Below are 17,675 nucleotides of genomic sequence, written 5' to 3'. Positions count from 1 at the left end.
GTTTCCTTTATACATGGTATGCTTTCTAAAGCATCGCTGATATTCCTTGAAATAAAAATGTTGATTTTTCCCTAGCATAATGACCATTAACGAAAGTATACAATATCTATTTAATGATTGTCTAAACCAAAAAACGTATTTCCTTTGAATAGAAAGTGTAAACGAATGCGCAATTTTTTTTTGAAATCATAATGTTTACTTCATCCTTGCATTCTTAAGTTGTAATTAAGACAATTCAAACGCATTAACATGACATTTAGAAATTAAAAAGGATAACTTGAATCATCCTTTTTGGGTATTTATATCATTTATTAATTTCACAAACAATAAATCCATATACTTATTGGGATTTTATAACCATACTGCATTCGTACATTATTCACCTACTGCAAAATATTTTTTAGCATATATTACTTTTTACTTTCAAAATATCACATTTATTTTAATAATATCGTTATAAGGCTTTGTATAATATCGATGAAAACAGTTACTTGAATAATTATCTCCTTTTATTTCAGTATCCATATATTACCATAATCTTTGCTCAGCCTCGGAAAATCACACACAAGTATGTGTGACGTAAAGCCACGATTTTTGGCTACACTGCGAAATGGTACTTCGCAGAGTAAAGTAGTACCACCTCTCGCAACAAACTCGCCTTTCCCGTAAATCATGGCTCTTGAATGTGATAGTACAATTGTGTTTCCTCGACCACTTACACGACTAGTAAAATGTGATTTAGAACTTCGCAATACTGCACCTTATCCGATCGGATTCAAAGTGAAAACTACTGCTCCTAAACAGTACTGTGTGAGACCCAACGGTGGTCGAATTGAAGCCAATTCGGCTGTAAGTGTTGAAGGTAAGATAATTTATATTTAATTTTGAACCTCATTTGCATTTTTTGATTTTATTCGTTTAAGCGGTTCCCATCATTGATGTTGTCGGGTGGAACAAAAACGTTGTCATCAACGTGATTTTCTTTTGCAAACTAACAGTTTTTATTGTTTTTGTGCGTGCACTGGAAGATAATTTGTGCTCATTAGTTATTGCTGTAAATTTTCATTTACTAACTTCTTTTTTTTTAATAGTTATCCTACAGCCTCTAGATCACGAACCGGCTCCTGGCACAAAATGCCGCGATAAATTTTTGGTCCAGAGCACTGAATTGAAGCCAGAATTACAGGGAATGGATATAGCAGATATTGTATGTGATAAAAGATATACTTACATTTACTTTTTTAATACATGCCATACATAATTGATGTTCTAACCAATACTTTAATAGTGGACTCAAGTCAGCAAGGCTAATATATCGGAACGAAAAATTCGATGTGTTTATAGTGAAGGCCCCAGTACTGCAAATGCTCATGCTAATGCTCACCATCAACCAGCTCAAACAACGACTACATCTATTCCTACTTCTGCCACTGACAATTATACCACAGTAAATGGTAATGTTAATCAATCTTACTCTAAAGGAATAGACGGAACGGCACTTCCTTCGACCCATGCAAATCCCGTAGCTGCTCCATCTACAGCTACTACACAGCATACCCAGCTTCCTAAAACATCTGCAGTTTCTCACCAGAAGCCCCATGAAGCCCCATCTACTGCCGTAAAAGCTCCTACTGCAACAGTCGCTGAAAATGAACCTTACCCAAAGCCTCAGTCAGTGCCTACTACCACTTCTCCTAACAATGAAAATAATGCATTAAGATCTACCGCTAATGTAATTAATAACACAAGACAATCAACAGCTACGAGTCCATCTATGTTCGCTGGAAACAGTGGAAATCAAATAGGACTTGCACGCGTTTCATCGTCTTTTGGGCGTCCGACTAGTGGTGCCAAGGTTGTTCCTCAAATTCATAACACAGTTACTGTGCAAACCGCTTTCCTATTAGCCATTATATGTTTCCTTATAGGCCTTCTGTTCTAGTTTTTAAATATATTGATGCATACTGTGCCAACCCATTCCATTGTCATTCCCAATGTTCATACTATTAGTATGACGATGAAAATTGTTTTGTGGATTTGTTTGTTGAAAAGTATGACTTCTTTCATGTACAAGTGGCTCATTTTTTTGTAATTGCTTAAGGTAATTTAATGCCTCTTCCATTCTGTTTTGTGATGTTTTATTGTGCTCTTCCAACTCTTCCAAAGGTAGTAAAGGGACTACAGGCCGATCCTCAAGTTGTCTTAAAACAACAAGCCACGCGCCCGTTAATTCATAGTACGCTTGACTTTTATAAACATTATGGTTGGGATTATGGAATTCTGGCAGTTCGTGGACAACGTTTGTAGCGGCATCAAGAAAAGTAATATTTTTCTCAAAACAAGTAGAGTATGGAGGTAAATAACAAGGAACCATATCATTAAGCGCATGTAAGACAGCCATGTACTTTTCACGAATTCTATTAAATGCGTAATCACCCCTCTTGTCACCACCATAGGGAAATGAGTCATTCAAGTTAATTAAAAGTTTACGCAACGTTTCAACACAAGTATCCATGGACGGCGCCGGTAATATGCCCCGTATATCACGTGCGAGATCAGGATGCTTTTCTACACATTGTAATAAAATTGTAAAAAGCTGTTGTTTGTCTGAATATTGTAGCAGTCTCGACAATGGCAGTTGCTCACCCACAGGTAGTTGACGAGCACGCTTAGAAATGTCTTCGTCAAAATCAGCTTTGCGTTTCTTAATCTGAGAATAAGATAAGGTCTCCATGAATTAAGGAAATGAACAGTAACAACAAATAAAGATACCAACTTCAAACGTGAAATCGTCTGATTAATTATAACAAAGAAAATGAAAATTACAAAGAAATGGATATTCCAAAAGAAAGAGGAAAAAATTTCAAAAGTAGTAACAATAAAACAAAGATAGAGGATACTTTGTTAATGAGCTTCCTTTTTTAAAAGCCGGAAGGATGGCTATTGCTCAGTGTATCGACTTATGAAAGCTAGCAATTTAATTTTTTTCTCAGCCCAAATGAAATAAAACCGTCGATTATAATTTCTATATTACAAGAAGCTCTATTGCCCGCAATACCAGCTCAATTAGAACCTCGATTTCTTAAAAAAGATAATGGAAAATGGTAAGAACAATTTAGTGGCTCAAGAGTTTTCTTCTCATGAGACGTTACCAAACTATTACTTAATTCCTTAATTTGTTTACTGAAAAAATTACATTTTATTTAATATAATGTCACCGCAGCTGAGTGTCAAGCCTACAATAATATGTTAACGCAGTACAGAAAATCGTTAAGTTGGAAGAGCAAAATAATAATTTTTTTCGAAGTAATTGTGCGTATGGATCAATGTTATAGTCAATAACTATTTAACTAATTGTTGTTGGTAAACAGTAGTCAATTCTAACTTATTGGTGATGCTAAAAATGAAAACAAAGCTTCATTTCAACTGATCATAGGCAAGTAATAAAAGCAGGGGGTAGACTTTACGTTCTTGTGTCGACGATTTTATGATCGTTAATTTCGTACTCGATTCATACCAGATACACAAACAATGAATAATTAAAACGATTCATACATCCAGTAAATAAAAAAAATTCCATTAAATTTGTTGTTTGAAGATTTAAAATTGCGTCAAATTTGAAACCAAATAACGCATCTTAATGCACTTGAACGTTTTCACGCTGATATACTTTGATAAACAACGATCACTACGGTTTTACCTACATGAAAAATAATAGAGAAGCACTTTATTATTTTTTTTTGGCAGTTCCAAATTTTCATTTTTTTTGAACTTACTACTTTTTTATTTATTTTGTGAATTACATGATAATTGAACTTGCAAGAGGCTTTTGAAAAACGACAAACGTATGCTGACATCTGATATATAAACGGAATGTCAAATCCAACTATTGAGGGAGACGAAAACCGTAAAGAAAATACAAAAAGCAACACAAAGCCGAATTTTGACGACCTTGATGATTTGGATGGTATGGAACATCGGTAATGTCCTGACTACGATTTGTGTATTACGATATTTCGTTCAAGTGAATTTTGCATTGCATAAATATAAAAAATAATGAGAGGGTAGAAAGGACTTTACATTAAAAGGAAACAACTAACAAAACAAAGATATCCTAGATGATTTAGATGTACCCAGTGCATTTAAGAACGAAGAGAAGAAAAACATAGATGAGCATAAACAAACCGGTAATACATCAAAAGAGAATGAGAGGATAAAGAATGACGATAATTTGAATTCACTTATTCAAGAAATGATGAGCAAATTTGAAGACTTAGGGGGACCGTCTGGCTTGGATGGGAGTCAACTTTCGTCTAGCTTTCAGAATGATCAGTTACTCAATGTTATATTAGAGGATCAGTTTGCAACGGAAAAAGATTCGGATAATGGAGCCGTTAACTATGGTGCTTTAGAGGCTGCCTTAAACTCCCTAATGTCACAAGTTACCAGTAAAGAGATTTTGTATGAACCCCTTAAAGATCTTGAAGCAAACTATCCTAAGTTTTTAAAGAATGCGAAGGAGACAGAGAAGCAAGGTTTTGAAGAACAGTACCAGAAAATTCAGAAATGTATTCAAATTTTTGAGAGTCCCGAATATGATGCTCGTAAAGATGCAGATATCATTTCGAAACTGGTAGAAGAAATACAGGAAAAGCCGCTTCCAGCTCCATTGATTGATAATTCTATGGAAACTGCAGGATGTCCAACCCAGTAAGTGGCTTGACTAAAGGATATGTATCATCGCTGTTATATTATTGAACTTAGGGTTTTGGATTATATATAATTGATTCTTTGTAAAAATTTCCTTATTTTCATTTTCAATTTAGTAACCCACGAACTTAGGTAATTAATTCTTTTGATTGTAACTGCTAAAATATGTTAAGTTGGTTTATATAAAGTTGTTTAGAAGTTTTTAGCTGACATTAGGTCAAGGCGAACCAACGCAAGGCTTTGACAGCAGCAGCAAACGAATAAAATCATAGTGTTATGTTTTCCTTTTTCAGAAATCGTTACAATTGATCAACTTCTTCTTCCAGATCCGATGGTTCAATTGCATAATCTTCAGAGGCATTTTCAAGTTGTTTTTCCCATTCCATATAAGCGCTTTCGTCTATAAATTTATTCATTTCCATGGAACCTCCCCTTTTATGTTCCAAAATCCCCTGTCGCCTTTTAGCTTGTTCATTTTCATTTTGGGCACGTGTAGATTGTCTAAGACGCGTCCACGAATAAATCGTAGGCTTTAGTCGTTCAGGCGAAGCACGATCATATTGATAATGAAAGGAATCACTCATGATGAATTAAAAACCATCTAACTTCTAACAGAAAGTTCGACTGCCCTTTCCATAATAAGCGTTTGTAGCCTTGGATAACTAAGAATGCAGCATTTTGAATGCGATGGAAAAGCTCAATGTAACCTTATTCAATCTTACGCGGCGTACTGTGTTCGGTATGAATTTAAGGGAAAAAGCTATAACGCGGTAAATGCTTTACAATAGTGTTATAAACTACTTGTCGCGTTGCTTACGCTTTAACGATGTTTTGGATAGTACACAAATTAACTTCAAGGTAAACTAAATAAAGCGGTTAATTCGTAGAGAACAGATGAAAATATAGGGAAGCCCTAAAGTAAAAAAACTTTAAGTTAGAGGTAGTTAGCTGTGTCTGCTCGTTATCTTAATGTCTTATTTATTGTTATTTAAATAAGAATATGAAAGATTAAATTTCAAAATGGATTCGCACGCAAAAAATAGTCAATTAGCATGATCTTTTTCAATACGTTTGAAAACAGGAGGGATGAGGAAAAATATATTTATAACTTTACTCTTCTTCACATTTCATTTTTTTTTTATATTAAAACTGCAATGATTAACAATCAAACGCTTGGAACTAACATCCACTTAACAAAGTCAAGTTATTAGGTAAACACATTTAAAAACGTAAACAAATTTATTCAGTTGGTGTTTTGTAAATAAATTCCGGCTTCCTTTTTTGGCTAAGAGTAACGAGCTTAGAGCAATTGTAAACGTATCGCCAAGCTCCATTTTATTAAACACTAATATTTCCAGACTAATAACATTAGAAATTATTAAAGACTAGAGTAGAAATAACCATATCCAACTAATAGCACTTTAAAAAATGACAAGGAATAAACAGCAAAGAAACTCATAAATATCTAATGTATAAAAATTAAATTCGTATCCTTCGTTAAGGTTACCACGGAGTAATCGAATAATATGTAATGATCACAAAAGACCAGAATTAAATAAAGGAAGGTATAGGTGAGGGACCAGTAAAGAGGTATTTTTTTAGCATGAATTTTCTTTAAGTGGCATATTTTGATCGACTTCTTAGTTTCAAACCCCATTTATAAATCAAGAATGGAATGGGGATCATTATGCAAGAAATAACACCAAGAATCGTGCTTCCCCACCCCACTGGGGCATATGAAGGACCTGTATTATTAAACATGGCTCTAGCATATAGAGGAGATGCTGCAGCCATGGAAGATCGAAAAAGAGCATTTCCAGCAAATACTGATGCAACATACTTCGGATATGCAGCTGCCAAATATTGAAACATACTTTGGAACAACAAAAAGGAACCTGATGCGTAGAAAAGTGTACCAACAATTGGTACAATCCAGTGCACCGATTCTCTTCCTGTCCAACCAAACCAAAAGAGTGAAATTGGAATAAAAAAGGCAGCTGGAAATGAGATGATTAAAATTTCTTCAGCAGGAAACTTACCCTTATTTTCCACAAACTTAGGAATCATCACTTTTCTAAGGTAAATAAAGTAAAATGCTACGGTTAGAACTGAACCTACCAATATACCCATGTAAACCAACCCGTTTTCAATAGTCGTAAAATGGTAGACTGTAGTAAAAAGGATGGGAAAGGCTTCGAACCATAGGTATAAAATTGAATATACTAATCCAATATAGATGGTTAATGACAGAACGATTGGTTCTGAGACACACAGAATTATAGGACGAACCAATATTTGCTTTGCAAATTGGCCTTTACTCAATTGCGAGGAGGCTATTTCGGCCTCCGTTTTATAATTTGGATTTCCAGTCAATTCGCGCAGTCTTTTAGCTCTTTTATACAATAAATGCCATTCAGAGGTTTCTGGCATAAAAAAAGTTATAATTACCAAGACAAGTGCAGAAATCATCATCAAAAGCCAAAACTGCCATCTCCATGATTTAGCAACTACCATGGCTGCACCAAGCAAGGGACCTAAAACAGGACCACCTAGAAAACTAGTTAGTCACAAATTCACTATCAAATTAAATGATCCAGCTTACCAACTGCGCCAAGGGACCAGAAACACATGAAATAAGGATAAAGCCATGGCTGCCAAATATCGGCCAGAGAGGCTCCTCCAGTGGAGAGGGCAGGTGAGCCAAAAACTCCCGCCAAAAATCTCATTGGAAGCAAAACACCCAAGCTAGATCCTAGCGCAGTGGGGATTTGCAGACAGATAAAAACAATAAGGGAGAGCACATAAATTTTTTGACGGCCTATTTGAGGTACCTCAGAGAGTGGAGAGAAAATGAGAGGGCCAACCGCATACCCCTCAACGAAAAGAGTCAGCCCCAAGATTACGGGCACGGTTCCTACATGCATCGTCTCTCGAATTTCCTGAATACCAGGAGTAAAGATTGCCGACCCCATATACACGGCAAACGTTAAAAAACAAACATCAAATGTTACTACGAGCTTTGCCCATAAAGGCCAATTTTTTGGGTTTTCAGGATCATCTTCGCCATCCCATGTCACAATAATCAATCCTTCAGAGTTAACCTGGTTAGTTTTCTCGTCGTCAAATGAAGAATCGGGGCAACTACTTAACTCAACATTACTATTATCTGTGCATACTCCTAATTTCTCCACATCAACTTGGCGAGTACCGCCAGAAAAGTATTCCACTAATTCACCAAAAATTGTTTCTCTTAAAAACCACATCCAATCGGTTCTCAATGCAAGTTCTTGTTCTCAGTGGATCGTAATAAAAACTTGACAAAATTGATTGTCATTACATTCCTCGTAGAACTTTTGCTTGCCAGACAGAACCTCTTTAAATAGACCAGTTCTTACTTCATGTCATGAAAATTTCCTTGTTGGACATTGGCCTAAATAGCATGTTTAGCCACTTCTAAGAATTTCCACTTGCGCTGATCTATACACTCGGAAGCAAAATTCGTTGAAACCGAGGATAGGTTTATTCAGTATTAGTCGATAAACATAGAAGCGCTTTGTCGGGAAAAATGTTATCTTTGTCCGTCGCATCGTTTAACCGTAATTCGCTTAAAATATTTACACTATTCTAGCAGTGGCTTAACTTTTGTCAACACAATAAAATTACTTTTAAGTTAGTGGTTTAAGCCTATGAATACATTTAGAAAAGGATAAAGGTACTCTTAACGACTCCATTAGATTGATCTGTTTGTAAGTAGATAAATAGATAGAATACTCTCGCTTGTTAATTACTTTTATGTACAATAAGCTTTCAACAGCTCCATTCATTGATGAATGTAATTTGTACTTTAAATAATAAAAATAAAGTTAAATATTGAAGATTTTTTATTTCATTGGGGAATGCAAACACCCAACTAATTATTTCAAGACATACGGTGATGACAATCTGTCGATACTACTATCATCAAGAAGTTTAGCGAACCTCACTAGTCAAATTTGTACAAATTCCGCGGCAATGGGAAAGAATGCGTTGAGTATATATGGTAAGTTACTGACAATCAGAAGTTAAAATAAGCAAACTAAATTGAATTTACTTTGGTTGTAGTTTTGCAGAGATGTGACAACTCCATAGTTGTACGTATATCAATTCATAGTGTTGTTGTTTGTCAATTACTTTGATTGATTATGATCGTCTAGTTTATGATTGCAAATGCTAATTGCTCTAATGACATTAGTCGGACATCACCATTAATGGATAGAAGTAACGGCTAAGCTAAAAACTCAGATTTTTGTAAATGTCAATGTACTAAATTGATGTCAATTAAACTATTGCTAACCTTATTCATCTCTTTAAAATTACTTCAAAATAAAAAAAGAGTAGCAGGAGACTTTAATATCCCCAACACTAAAGTAATACAAAGTCGCCTTTACTATAATTTCATGTCTTTACTATACAAATGAATACCGCACAAAACGCAAGTTAAATTCATCAAATGTCATGAAAATAAATTAAGTAAGTATTGCTAAAACTTTGGAATTATTGGCAAATGCACCAAGAACCTCCAGCAATTTCTTTTTCATAATCGTCAAAAAGTCTTTGCTTCTCGTTACTCATCTTATGGGTAGTAAAAGGAACATTCTTTGGAATAGCACGAATACTGTTTAAAACTAGTTCATAGTCGCCACTTTGGGAATTAAAAAAGCTTCGAATCATAATTGAAAACTGAGTGATCTTGCTAACGTCAAGCTCCGGGGCTCCTTCTACAGGTCGACCACGATAAGTCGGTTTAAATTCGGAAAACGGAATTGAAACAACTTGGTCTTCCTTAGAATATATAGGTGTAAAGTCGTATTCATATGATAAACTTGACTTCTCATCAGAAGTTTCCCAATCTTGATGACAATCCTTAATGATAAAAGTATATTTATAAGAATCGCTCTTAGCAATATCGAGCTCAATTCCTTTAAACTCTTTCAGGTTCCACGTCCTATCCTTGATATTAGTAGCCTGACTACAGAATCCAGCGCCTCCCAAGGTCTTAGTATCAAGAGTGCCCCAAAACTTGGCGCGAGATTTCCCATCACTATCCTTCTCCTCAGTGAGATGACTTATCGAAGAGCCTCCACGAACCCTATCATCTACAGCACGAAAATCCTGCTCATGCCAATTTTCTGGCTGACCAAAAAGAACAAGCATTTCTTTTTAATGGAGTAATGTTCAACAGCGGTGGATATATGAGTATTTTGTATTCAATAACAAAGGCAAAGGAAAGATATGAAGCCTACTTATTGAATATATCTGCCAAAAATTGAATGATATAGGAAGGCGGTCCATGATGCATAATTACTTCATATGCTACTGATGAAAATTTAACGAGAAAAAGAATTTTGTGCCATAAAATTACTACAACCGTAATGCAGGGAGTTTTGTTAAATATGCAAGGAAATCAGTTTAAATGATATAATACAAAGAATAAACATGTAAAATTAGAAGCAGAGAAAGAAAAAATATTTAAACCGTTTAGGATTTCAAAGCATCTAGCTTATCACGAATGTCCAACAATTGTTCTTCATCAATTTCAGTAGAGTCTTTAGCAATCCCATTGGATAAAGATGGAAGTGCTTGTTTGAGTGATTGTTCACGATGTGTAGCAGCATCCGCTGCTTTTTCTGAAGGTGCAGGAATGACATTATATTTTGTAAGAATTTCTTGGACTTCCTCATCCTCATCAGCCAAATCCATCAATTCTTCATCGTCTTCTACTGGTAGAAACATTTCATCACGCATTTCCTCTAAGACACCTGCCTTTGTAAGTTCCATAGACAGATTTCTCATAGTTTCCGAGAGTTGGGGAAGACGAATTAAAGATGATACATCTTGCATTATCTTTGTGCTGGATTGCATAGTACCTTGTATCTTTAACATAGCCATCTGGTCATTCAGTTGTAGACTTAGGCTTCCTAATAAAGCTTTTGATTCGGCGAGTCTTTTACCATGTCGGTTTGCACGGGCAATTTCTTTAGCCAATATACGCATATTTGTAATATCAGATTGCTTTGCCAATTGTTTCAGCTGAACCTCTGCCTTTTTCCTGCCTGCTTTAAGATGGTATACCTGCCGATCTAGTTGTCGTTGTTCTTTTCGAATGATGGATTGCCATTTTCTGTTTTGTTCTTGAGGCGTCGGACCAAAGAAATAAGATCTTACAGTTTGCATTTTGATAATAAAATATGAGAAATGCTGGGTGATAGGAAAAAATGGATAAACACGTAAATTCCCCGTTTACCAATTAAAAAAAAAACAAAAACGATGGATGATTATGCAATAATACAAGGAAAGAAAGTTATGAAAAACAAAACTGACACAAATCTCTCTAAAAAAATGATACTGAAACCGAAATGATATGAAACCTTTAAAAAAAGTCTTACTTCTTCAATTGTTCAAACGAAGAATCCTCAAATCAGCGTAAACCGAATAGTCCTCAAATAGAGTACATCAAGTTGGTCTTTTCAATTTATGAATTGATTAAAAAAGCGGCTTCTAGGATTTTAAAATCCCGTTTTACAAGAAATCAATTAATTGATCAGCTTCTTGACAATTGACGTTAAACAGACTCAATTTTCTAAAATCGATCAACAAGGATAACTATTAAAACTGCAATTTAACAATTTTATTCCCTAGACGCTTCTGGCACAGTCTTGAATACTTGAGCGTATGTTCTAGAAAATACCGTACCCAGTGACTTATAGTTCACTATATAATGTAGGTGACTTCAAGAACCTGCACTAGACAAACCACTTTAGCAGTTCACAGTTGAAAAGTTTCAACATAAAATTACCATATTGAACCTATTATTTACCTATACTTTTTATCATTAAAGAATGAGTTTAAATACACAAATTCCTGAAGGTATGTTACAACAAAAATCCGTAACACCTTATACTGCGAAGAATCTGAGACGAGAATAAGCCGAATAATTCTCGTTTGAAGATAGTATTTTCTTCGGTTTCTTCACATAAAATATTTGATTAGCGGTTTTGTATATTCTGTTTTCCAATGTACATTTATTTGCGTGTTTTATTAGTGCTTGTTACTAACATTCGTTTAGTTTTATGGGCACAAAGATCCAATAAGGATGATGCTGAAAAGAACGTAATTTACCTCACCGTTTTAATTCCGGATGCTGTTGACCCAAAAATTAATTTGACACCTGAAAAACTAGTTATCGATAGCAAATCTGGAGCCAACGCTCATTACGCAGTTCAAATTGACTTTTTTAAGGACATTGATGTCGAGAAAAGCAAGTACTCTGTTACCGGCCGCTACATCTTTTTCGTCTTATACAAGAAGGAATTACAAGAAGAGTTTTGGCCTCGTCTTACTAAAGAGAAACTTCGATTACACTGGCTCAGAACGGATTTTGATCGTTGGGTTGACGAGGATGAGCAAGAAGCACAACCTGAAGTTAGTCCATTTGGCGCAGGTGGCATGCCAGATTTGAGCGCACTTGGAGGTATGGGCGGTATGGACTTCAGTCAATTTGGTAACCTTGGAGGAGCTGGAGCTGGTGAAGATGCTAGTGACAGCGAACCTGAACTCGAAGAGGAAGAGGAAGTTGGCAGTAACGAAAAGAAAGAGTAATAATGTTATCATGTAATCAGTCTTAAAATGCATCCATTTTATCTTTTACGTTTCATACAAAATTGCAATCAACCTTTTTGTGAGGTGGAGCGGAGCAAATTTGAGCTGCGTTGACAGTTTTTTATTAAAAACAGTAAACTAAAGTACCATCTTCTACCTATATGGCTGAATATATTGATTAGGAAATGTTTGTTCCCAATACAGATATGTTGCTCATGTATTAAGACCCGTACGAATTGCATACTTTAATGATTATATGTCAAATTCTATTCCTGAATGGTTTCATATTATGATTTTATATAGAATGTTTAGTTAGTCATATGAAATTTACTAGCTCACATCTGCATATAAAAAACTTTATTTTCGTAGTCATGTACTTCAGAACCGTCGAACATCATTTTAAGTTACTCAGATAGATATTAATTTAATATCAATATAAATTTTAAACAGAGTCATTTAATTGAGGTAATTTACCAAATGTAAAATAAACAAAAAAATAATTACGCCGGGGTGTGTTTTTTTTCGGCAACATATGCTTTTCTGTTTACCATCACCACAGCATAATATCTCTCATTAACTCCTTCAATTACCCGAGGCAATTAGACATTTATTTTTTAACTCTTGACCACAAAGTAATTAAATACTGAATTTGATGAATAATTCCTAAACGATTGATTGTTAGTTGTTTGCATTGTTAATTTTATTAATTACGATTGCCCTAATCGTTGCAAAATCCTCTATTTATTTTTCCCTCCCATTGGACATTTTTGGACTTATGTTTATTGACCTTGGACTTTTTATTGCTTAACATTTTAGGTCGTTTGAGGTTTTTATCCCATTAGAATTTTTTTTTTGTAGACTTTGCGACTTGTGATGAAAATGTTTCAGTCTTTTTTTTCAAATTACATAGATATAAATTTTTTTAGAAATGCAACGTTAGACCAATGTCTACTGCTTTTTTACCTTTCTTTGTTTTCCCTTACAAATTTGTTCCTTATTCAAAAACTATTTCATGCCAATCACACCCAACACCCCTTAAAAAAATACTTTGGAGAAACATGTTTGTTAGAATACATTCAAATTATCCTATCTATTGTCTCTGCCGCACTTTCATTTTACTTGGACACTAATGCTGTTTGGTGGGCAATACGAACTATTACCCATTTGGAGATCGTTGGTTTAAACATTTTGTCATCTTTAAAATATGGATCAACCCTGTTTTCCTGGATTTCGGTAGCAAATGCTTTTGGGCTTCTTTTACTAAGACTGATAAGCATCTATGATTTTCTAACCTATTCATCCTGGAGCTTTTCAGTTAAAGGCGGATCCTTTCTTCTCCTGCTTCCTTTAGCTTATAACATTACTTTATTTTTGCTTGTCATAATTCCTCTCTTTTTTCCAAGAGCGTGGAGCCCGACCGTTAAGTTTTCCAAGGTTGCTCGCCCGTCTCCTGAACAAACATGTAGTATATTTTCTTTGATTTTTACTTACGGATGGTTAAACGGTATTATATGGAAATCGTGGAAAAAACCTATTACCCTCACTGATGTTCCTGCTCTTCCTGACACCGAGTGTACCCAGATTTGGTACAGCCGGTTCGCCAAGAATGATAGAAAATCACTTATGCATACAATCCTTTTATCCCTTAAATCAACAATTCTATTGATGGTTTTTTTGTCCGTTCTCGTCAGTTCAACATTATTTGTCACTCCTCTTGCTATTAAAAAACTTTTGCAATATTTACAAAACCCGAAGAGTGATGAAGGAAACAGCCCTTTTTTATGGGTTTTTGTACTCCTGATCGGTCCTTATTTGGCATCTGTTGTAAAGGAACTTTACGTTCATGTTTCCAGAAGGTTTATGTTGAGAATTAAGGCTGCCATTACTCAAATGATCTACAAAAAAGTGCTTACCTCGAAAACGCTTTTTGTTGCAGTAGATGGATCAAAAATCAATTTGGATTACGTTTACAATCTTCTTGCCAAAGACGTTGATAATATTGGAGAGATGAGGGAATTTATTGGAATAATCGCTCGAGCTCCTTTGGAGATGGGCGTTTCGATGTACTTTTTGTATCAGCTTCTTGGCTGGAGTGCTTATGTTGGCCTTCTACTTGCCATTCTCAGTTCAAGTTTTCCGTTATTAGTTGCATCAAAAATATCTCGCTTAACTTCGATTGCAAATACATCCAGCGATGAAAGAATTCGTTTGACCACAGAGCTCCTTAAAAGCATTAAGATCACAAAACTTTTTGGATGGGAGCGTCCAATGCTGAGCCGCATCCAGGAAAAGCGTTCTTTTGAGGTAAACAATATGTATTCCTTAACCTTGTTTGATATTATATTTAAATCAGGAATGAAAATAGCTCCTTTTATTAGTATGTTCATTACTTTTGCTATATATACTAAAATTATGGGGCATCAGCTAACTCCCGCTACTGCCTTTACTTCTATTTCTATGTTTGGACTTTTGAGGTATCAATTCATTTGGCTAGCTAGTGTTTCACGGCAGTTTATTCAGTTCAAGGTATCTTTGAAGCGCGTTGATAACTTCGTGTACGGCAATATGGTAAATGATAGTTCAATCGAAAGTTCTGATAGTTTTGTTTTTGAAAACACTTCGCTATCTTGGTCACCTACCCCTTCTACTGCTCTGTTTCAGCTGAAAAATTTAAACTTTACCATTCCAAGAAACCAATTTACTCTTGTGGTCGGTTCAACAGGTTCTGGGAAGTCAACGTTAGCTATGGCATTACTTGGTGAGTTGCATGTTATATCTGGAAAAATGACAACTCCCTCGATTAGCCAGCGTATTGCGTATGTTCCACAAGCTGCGTGGTTAAGAAATGGTACAATTCGATCCAACATTTTGTTCGGTGAGCCTTACGATGAAGAAAGGTACTTTCAAATAATCAAGGCGTGCTGTTTAGACTCGGATTTAAATAGTATGAATGATGGGGATTTAACATATATTCATTCAAACGGTTCTTCGTTATCGGGAGGACAGAAGCAAAGAGTTTCACTTGCACGCGCTTTGTATTCGAATGCTGAAGTATACATTTTCGATGATATTTTCTCCGCTTTAGACGTCTCAACCTCGAGGAAAATATACGAATCTTGCTTTTTGTCTACTTTGCTTCAACACAAAACTATAATCCTTTTCACTCATAACGTCAGTTTGTGTTTACCGATTGCTGAAAATGTGATTGTGCTTAAGAACTCAACTGCTCAGTTGGTTTCTCCAGATTCTATTCAGGAGTTAGTACCTTCTACATTTTTTTCATCAAATACCAAGAAGGACAATATAGAAGAAGAAAATCTTGAACCGCATAGTTTCTCATTCGACAGTACCTTAGCTTCTTCAAGCGATAATGATGAACAGCGAGATTTTGCTTCAAACTCTAGTATAGTATTACTGGGATTACATTACTTGAAATACTTTGGTTCTAACAAATATATCCTAGGGTCAATACTACTAGTTATGATGTCCCAAGTTTCGTTGGCCAGCATTCATTTTTGGATAGCTTTATGGTCCGGAAACTCTTTATTTTCACTTAAGCTTCCTTCTTCTTTTTCTTTCTTATGGGGCTATGCTATACTTTTGTTTATATACTTTCTTATGGATTTATCGCGTGCAATTACTTTTGCCAAAGGTGGTAGAACGGCAAGTGAAAATATCCATGATATTTTAAGTGAACGAGTTTTATATAGTCCGTTACATTGGTTTGAGAAAACGGCTGCTGGGAGGATATTGAATAGATTTTCTAAAGATATGTACGCCACGGATAATCTGTTATGGGCCTCTTTGGAAGGCATGTTGTTGTGTGTAATGGCTATATTAATAACTATGCTAAACGTTACTTTGGTGATGCCAATATTTATGGTGCCGGCTGCTTTTGTTAGCTTATTGGTTTATCTTCATGGATATGCGTACTCAAAGGCACAAAAACAGCTTACCAGCCTACAATCCTCGAGAACCTCACCTGTTTTCACTATGCTGGGAGAGACTTTAGGAGGGATTACAGTTATCCGTGCTTTTAAAAAGGAGAAGATTTTTGAACATGAAAATATGGCTTTTATTGACGATATGATTCAACCATTGTATATATCATTTGCTATTAACAGATGGCTGGCAATACGTACGGATGGGATAAGTGGCCTAGTAGGGTTTTCAACTGGTCTTATTGCTTTGTTAAGACAAAACATACCACCTGGACTCGTCGGATTCTCTTTAAATAGTGCCATTGGTTTTAACATCTCTGTACTCGTTTTTGTTAGGGCTAACAACGAAATTTTGACATACATAAACAACTTTCGCCGATTATATGAATATATGCTTTTACCAAGTGAAAAGAACGAAAGTTCTTGTTTGACGAAACCTATGAATAAAGAATGGCCTACTTTGGGGCATGTCAGCATCAAAAATCTTACAGTCTCTTATTCAATTGGCCAAGCGGCGGTTTTGGAAGACATCAACTTGGAAATACTTCCCAAAGAGAAAATTGCTATTGTTGGGCGAACAGGAAGTGGTAAAAGTACAATGGGTTTAACTTTACTTCGCTTTACGATGATCATGTCAGGTGCGGTTGAAGTAGATGGCATTGATATCAACTCTCTAGATTTGGAAGTCCTTCGTCAACGTATTAGTTTAATTCCACAGGATCCTGTGCTAATATCCGGTACGGTCCGAAGCAATCTTGATCCTTTTGAGGAGTATGGAGACGGAGAACTAAATGAAATACTTAAGACTGCTTCCTGTGAATCTTTAGTGCAAGCTTCAAACAAAAATTCTCTTGACGCTTTTGCGATACATCTTGACACACCGGTTGATTCAGGAGGTGTCAATTTTTCTTCCGGCCAAAGGCAAATTCTAGCCCTTGCACGGGCGTTAGTCCGAAAATCTCGTATTGTTATTTTGGATGAGAGCACAGCGTCGGTAGATGATACTACTGATCGAAGAATTCAGCAAATGCTTCGTGCAGCATTTAAACATGCTACCGTTTTGTGCATTGCCCATCGAATTAAAACAATTGTAGATTATGATAAAGTCTTAGTATTGGATTCTGGTAAAACGGTGGAATTCGGATCCCCCAAGTCACTATATACTCAACGACGGGCGTTTTGGAAAATGTGCAAGGAAAGTCATATTAGTCTTTGAATATTTTTTGCTGACTTTCAATACATTCCATTTGTAGAGCAGCTTTAAACTGATCGTGAGCACCCATCATTTTCTTTTTTTCTTTTTTTTTTAGAGCATACTAGAAACATTTAAACGAGATCGAGCAGAAATCGGTAATAACAAGCCAAACTCTATAAACAAATGATTTA

General features: G+C 35.5%; 9 protein-coding genes and 7 long non-coding RNA genes across 16 annotated transcripts; 5 read left to right on the top strand and 11 right to left on the bottom strand.

The window, feature by feature from the left end:
* Positions 1–495: 495 nt before the first annotated feature.
* On the bottom strand, positions 496–1,034 carry SPOM_SPNCRNA.4017. The gene has a single exon (NR_193378.1). It is a non-coding gene; the product is annotated as a non-coding RNA (long non-coding RNA).
* Positions 633–2,649, top strand: scs22 (VAMP/synaptobrevin-associated protein family protein). The gene is made up of 3 exons (NM_001020022.3): positions 633–862; positions 1,092–1,207; positions 1,289–2,649. The coding sequence occupies exons 1-3, from the start codon at positions 673–675 to the stop codon at positions 1,940–1,942; spliced, it is 960 nt and encodes a 319-aa protein (NP_594594.1). The 5' UTR covers positions 633–672; the 3' UTR covers positions 1,943–2,649.
* On the bottom strand, positions 1,584–3,106 carry cut8 (nuclear proteasome tethering factor Cut8). Its single transcript, NM_001020021.3, has one exon. It carries the CDS (start codon positions 2,732–2,734, stop codon positions 1,946–1,948), a length of 789 nt encoding a protein of 262 aa, NP_594593.1. The 5' UTR covers positions 2,735–3,106; the 3' UTR covers positions 1,584–1,945.
* A 111-nt stretch (positions 3,107–3,217) lies between these two features.
* SPOM_SPNCRNA.4016 lies at positions 3,218–3,588 on the bottom strand. Its single transcript, NR_193377.1, has one exon. It is a non-coding gene; the product is annotated as a non-coding RNA (long non-coding RNA).
* Positions 3,589–3,702: 114 nt separating this feature from the next.
* On the top strand, positions 3,703–4,799 carry pex19. Its single transcript, NM_001020020.3, has 2 exons — positions 3,703–3,967; positions 4,110–4,799. Exons 1-2 carry the CDS (start codon positions 3,874–3,876, stop codon positions 4,712–4,714), a joined length of 699 nt encoding a protein of 232 aa, NP_594592.1. The 5' UTR covers positions 3,703–3,873; the 3' UTR covers positions 4,715–4,799.
* On the bottom strand, positions 3,926–5,360 carry dhm2. Its single transcript, NM_001020019.3, has one exon. It carries the CDS (start codon positions 5,292–5,294, stop codon positions 5,010–5,012), a length of 285 nt encoding a protein of 94 aa, NP_594591.1. The 5' UTR covers positions 5,295–5,360; the 3' UTR covers positions 3,926–5,009.
* A 479-nt stretch (positions 5,361–5,839) lies between these two features.
* Positions 5,840–8,054, bottom strand: mfs1 (MFS family transmembrane transporter Mfs1). Its single transcript, NM_001356168.2, has 2 exons — positions 7,313–8,054; positions 5,840–7,259 (listed from the first exon to the last, which is right to left on the bottom strand). The coding sequence occupies exons 1-2, from the start codon at positions 7,971–7,973 to the stop codon at positions 6,325–6,327; spliced, it is 1,596 nt and encodes a 531-aa protein (NP_001342868.1). The 5' UTR covers positions 7,974–8,054; the 3' UTR covers positions 5,840–6,324.
* Positions 7,357–8,366, top strand: SPOM_SPNCRNA.991. Its single transcript, NR_151386.1, has one exon. It is a non-coding gene; the product is annotated as a non-coding RNA (long non-coding RNA).
* A 176-nt stretch (positions 8,367–8,542) lies between these two features.
* On the bottom strand, positions 8,543–8,928 carry SPOM_SPNCRNA.311. The gene has a single exon (NR_150721.1). It is a non-coding gene; the product is annotated as a non-coding RNA (long non-coding RNA).
* Positions 8,929–9,168: 240 nt separating this feature from the next.
* On the bottom strand, positions 9,169–10,038 carry SPOM_SPAC9E9.15 (protein CIA30). Its single transcript, NM_001020017.3, has one exon. It carries the CDS (start codon positions 9,901–9,903, stop codon positions 9,244–9,246), a length of 660 nt encoding a protein of 219 aa, NP_594588.1. The 5' UTR covers positions 9,904–10,038; the 3' UTR covers positions 9,169–9,243.
* vps24 (ESCRT III complex subunit Vps24) lies at positions 9,957–11,407 on the bottom strand. The gene has a single exon (NM_001020016.3). The coding sequence runs from the start codon at positions 10,921–10,923 to the stop codon at positions 10,228–10,230; it is 696 nt and encodes a 231-aa protein (NP_594587.1). The 5' UTR covers positions 10,924–11,407; the 3' UTR covers positions 9,957–10,227.
* Positions 11,408–11,494: 87 nt separating this feature from the next.
* Positions 11,495–12,697, top strand: wos2 (p23 chaperone protein wos2). Its single transcript, NM_001020015.3, has 2 exons — positions 11,495–11,616; positions 11,816–12,697. Exons 1-2 carry the CDS (start codon positions 11,589–11,591, stop codon positions 12,346–12,348), a joined length of 561 nt encoding a protein of 186 aa, NP_594586.1. The 5' UTR covers positions 11,495–11,588; the 3' UTR covers positions 12,349–12,697.
* Positions 11,963–12,352, bottom strand: SPOM_SPNCRNA.4015. Its single transcript, NR_193376.1, has one exon. It is a non-coding gene; the product is annotated as a non-coding RNA (long non-coding RNA).
* Positions 12,698–12,897: 200 nt separating the features above from the next.
* On the top strand, positions 12,898–17,644 carry abc1 (ABC transmembrane transporter Abc1/Ybt1). The gene has a single exon (NM_001020014.3). The coding sequence runs from the start codon at positions 13,222–13,224 to the stop codon at positions 17,503–17,505; it is 4,284 nt and encodes a 1,427-aa protein (NP_594585.1). The 5' UTR covers positions 12,898–13,221; the 3' UTR covers positions 17,506–17,644.
* On the bottom strand, positions 13,671–14,302 carry SPOM_SPNCRNA.4014. The gene has a single exon (NR_193375.1). It is a non-coding gene; the product is annotated as a non-coding RNA (long non-coding RNA).
* SPOM_SPNCRNA.4013 lies at positions 14,438–14,657 on the bottom strand. The gene has a single exon (NR_193374.1). It is a non-coding gene; the product is annotated as a non-coding RNA (long non-coding RNA).
* Positions 17,645–17,675: the final 31 nt, after the last annotated feature.

Source organism: Schizosaccharomyces pombe (genome assembly GCF_000002945.2).
Source record: "Schizosaccharomyces pombe strain 972h- genome assembly, chromosome: I".
Classification (NCBI taxonomy): domain Eukaryota; kingdom Fungi; phylum Ascomycota; class Schizosaccharomycetes; order Schizosaccharomycetales; family Schizosaccharomycetaceae; genus Schizosaccharomyces; species Schizosaccharomyces pombe.
Note: the sequence above shows the minus strand (reverse complement) of the source record. Positions and strands in the feature narration are given on the sequence as shown.

Excerpts from the sequence above, each read along its gene's own strand:
- scs22 (NM_001020022.3), top strand. The coding sequence starts at position 673 with ATGGCTCTTGAATGTGATAGTACAATTGTGTTTCCTCGACCACTTACA. Across the intron at positions 863-1,091 it reads TTCGGCTGTAAGTGTTGAAG|TTATCCTACAGCCTCTAGAT; the intron begins GTAAGATAATTT and ends TTTTTTTAATAG. Across the intron at positions 1,208-1,288 it reads GAATGGATATAGCAGATATT|TGGACTCAAGTCAGCAAGGC; the intron begins GTATGTGATAAA and ends ATACTTTAATAG.
- cut8 (NM_001020021.3), bottom strand. The coding sequence starts at position 2,734 with ATGGAGACCTTATCTTATTCTCAGATTAAGAAACGCAAAGCTGATTTT.
- pex19 (NM_001020020.3), top strand. The coding sequence starts at position 3,874 with ATGTCAAATCCAACTATTGAGGGAGACGAAAACCGTAAAGAAAATACA. Across the intron at positions 3,968-4,109 it reads CGACCTTGATGATTTGGATG|ATATCCTAGATGATTTAGAT; the intron begins GTATGGAACATC and ends AACAAAACAAAG.
- dhm2 (NM_001020019.3), bottom strand. The coding sequence starts at position 5,294 with ATGAGTGATTCCTTTCATTATCAATATGATCGTGCTTCGCCTGAACGA.
- mfs1 (NM_001356168.2), bottom strand. The coding sequence starts at position 7,973 with ATGTGGTTTTTAAGAGAAACAATTTTTGGTGAATTAGTGGAATACTTT. Across the intron at positions 7,260-7,312 it reads CTGGTCCCTTGGCGCAGTTG|GTGGTCCTGTTTTAGGTCCC; the intron begins GTAAGCTGGATC and ends CTAGTTTTCTAG.
- SPOM_SPAC9E9.15 (NM_001020017.3), bottom strand. The coding sequence starts at position 9,903 with ATGCTTGTTCTTTTTGGTCAGCCAGAAAATTGGCATGAGCAGGATTTT.
- vps24 (NM_001020016.3), bottom strand. The coding sequence starts at position 10,923 with ATGCAAACTGTAAGATCTTATTTCTTTGGTCCGACGCCTCAAGAACAA.
- wos2 (NM_001020015.3), top strand. The coding sequence starts at position 11,589 with ATGAGTTTAAATACACAAATTCCTGAAG. Across the intron at positions 11,617-11,815 it reads AAATACACAAATTCCTGAAG|TTTTATGGGCACAAAGATCC; the intron begins GTATGTTACAAC and ends ACATTCGTTTAG.
- abc1 (NM_001020014.3), top strand. The coding sequence starts at position 13,222 with ATGAAAATGTTTCAGTCTTTTTTTTCAAATTACATAGATATAAATTTT.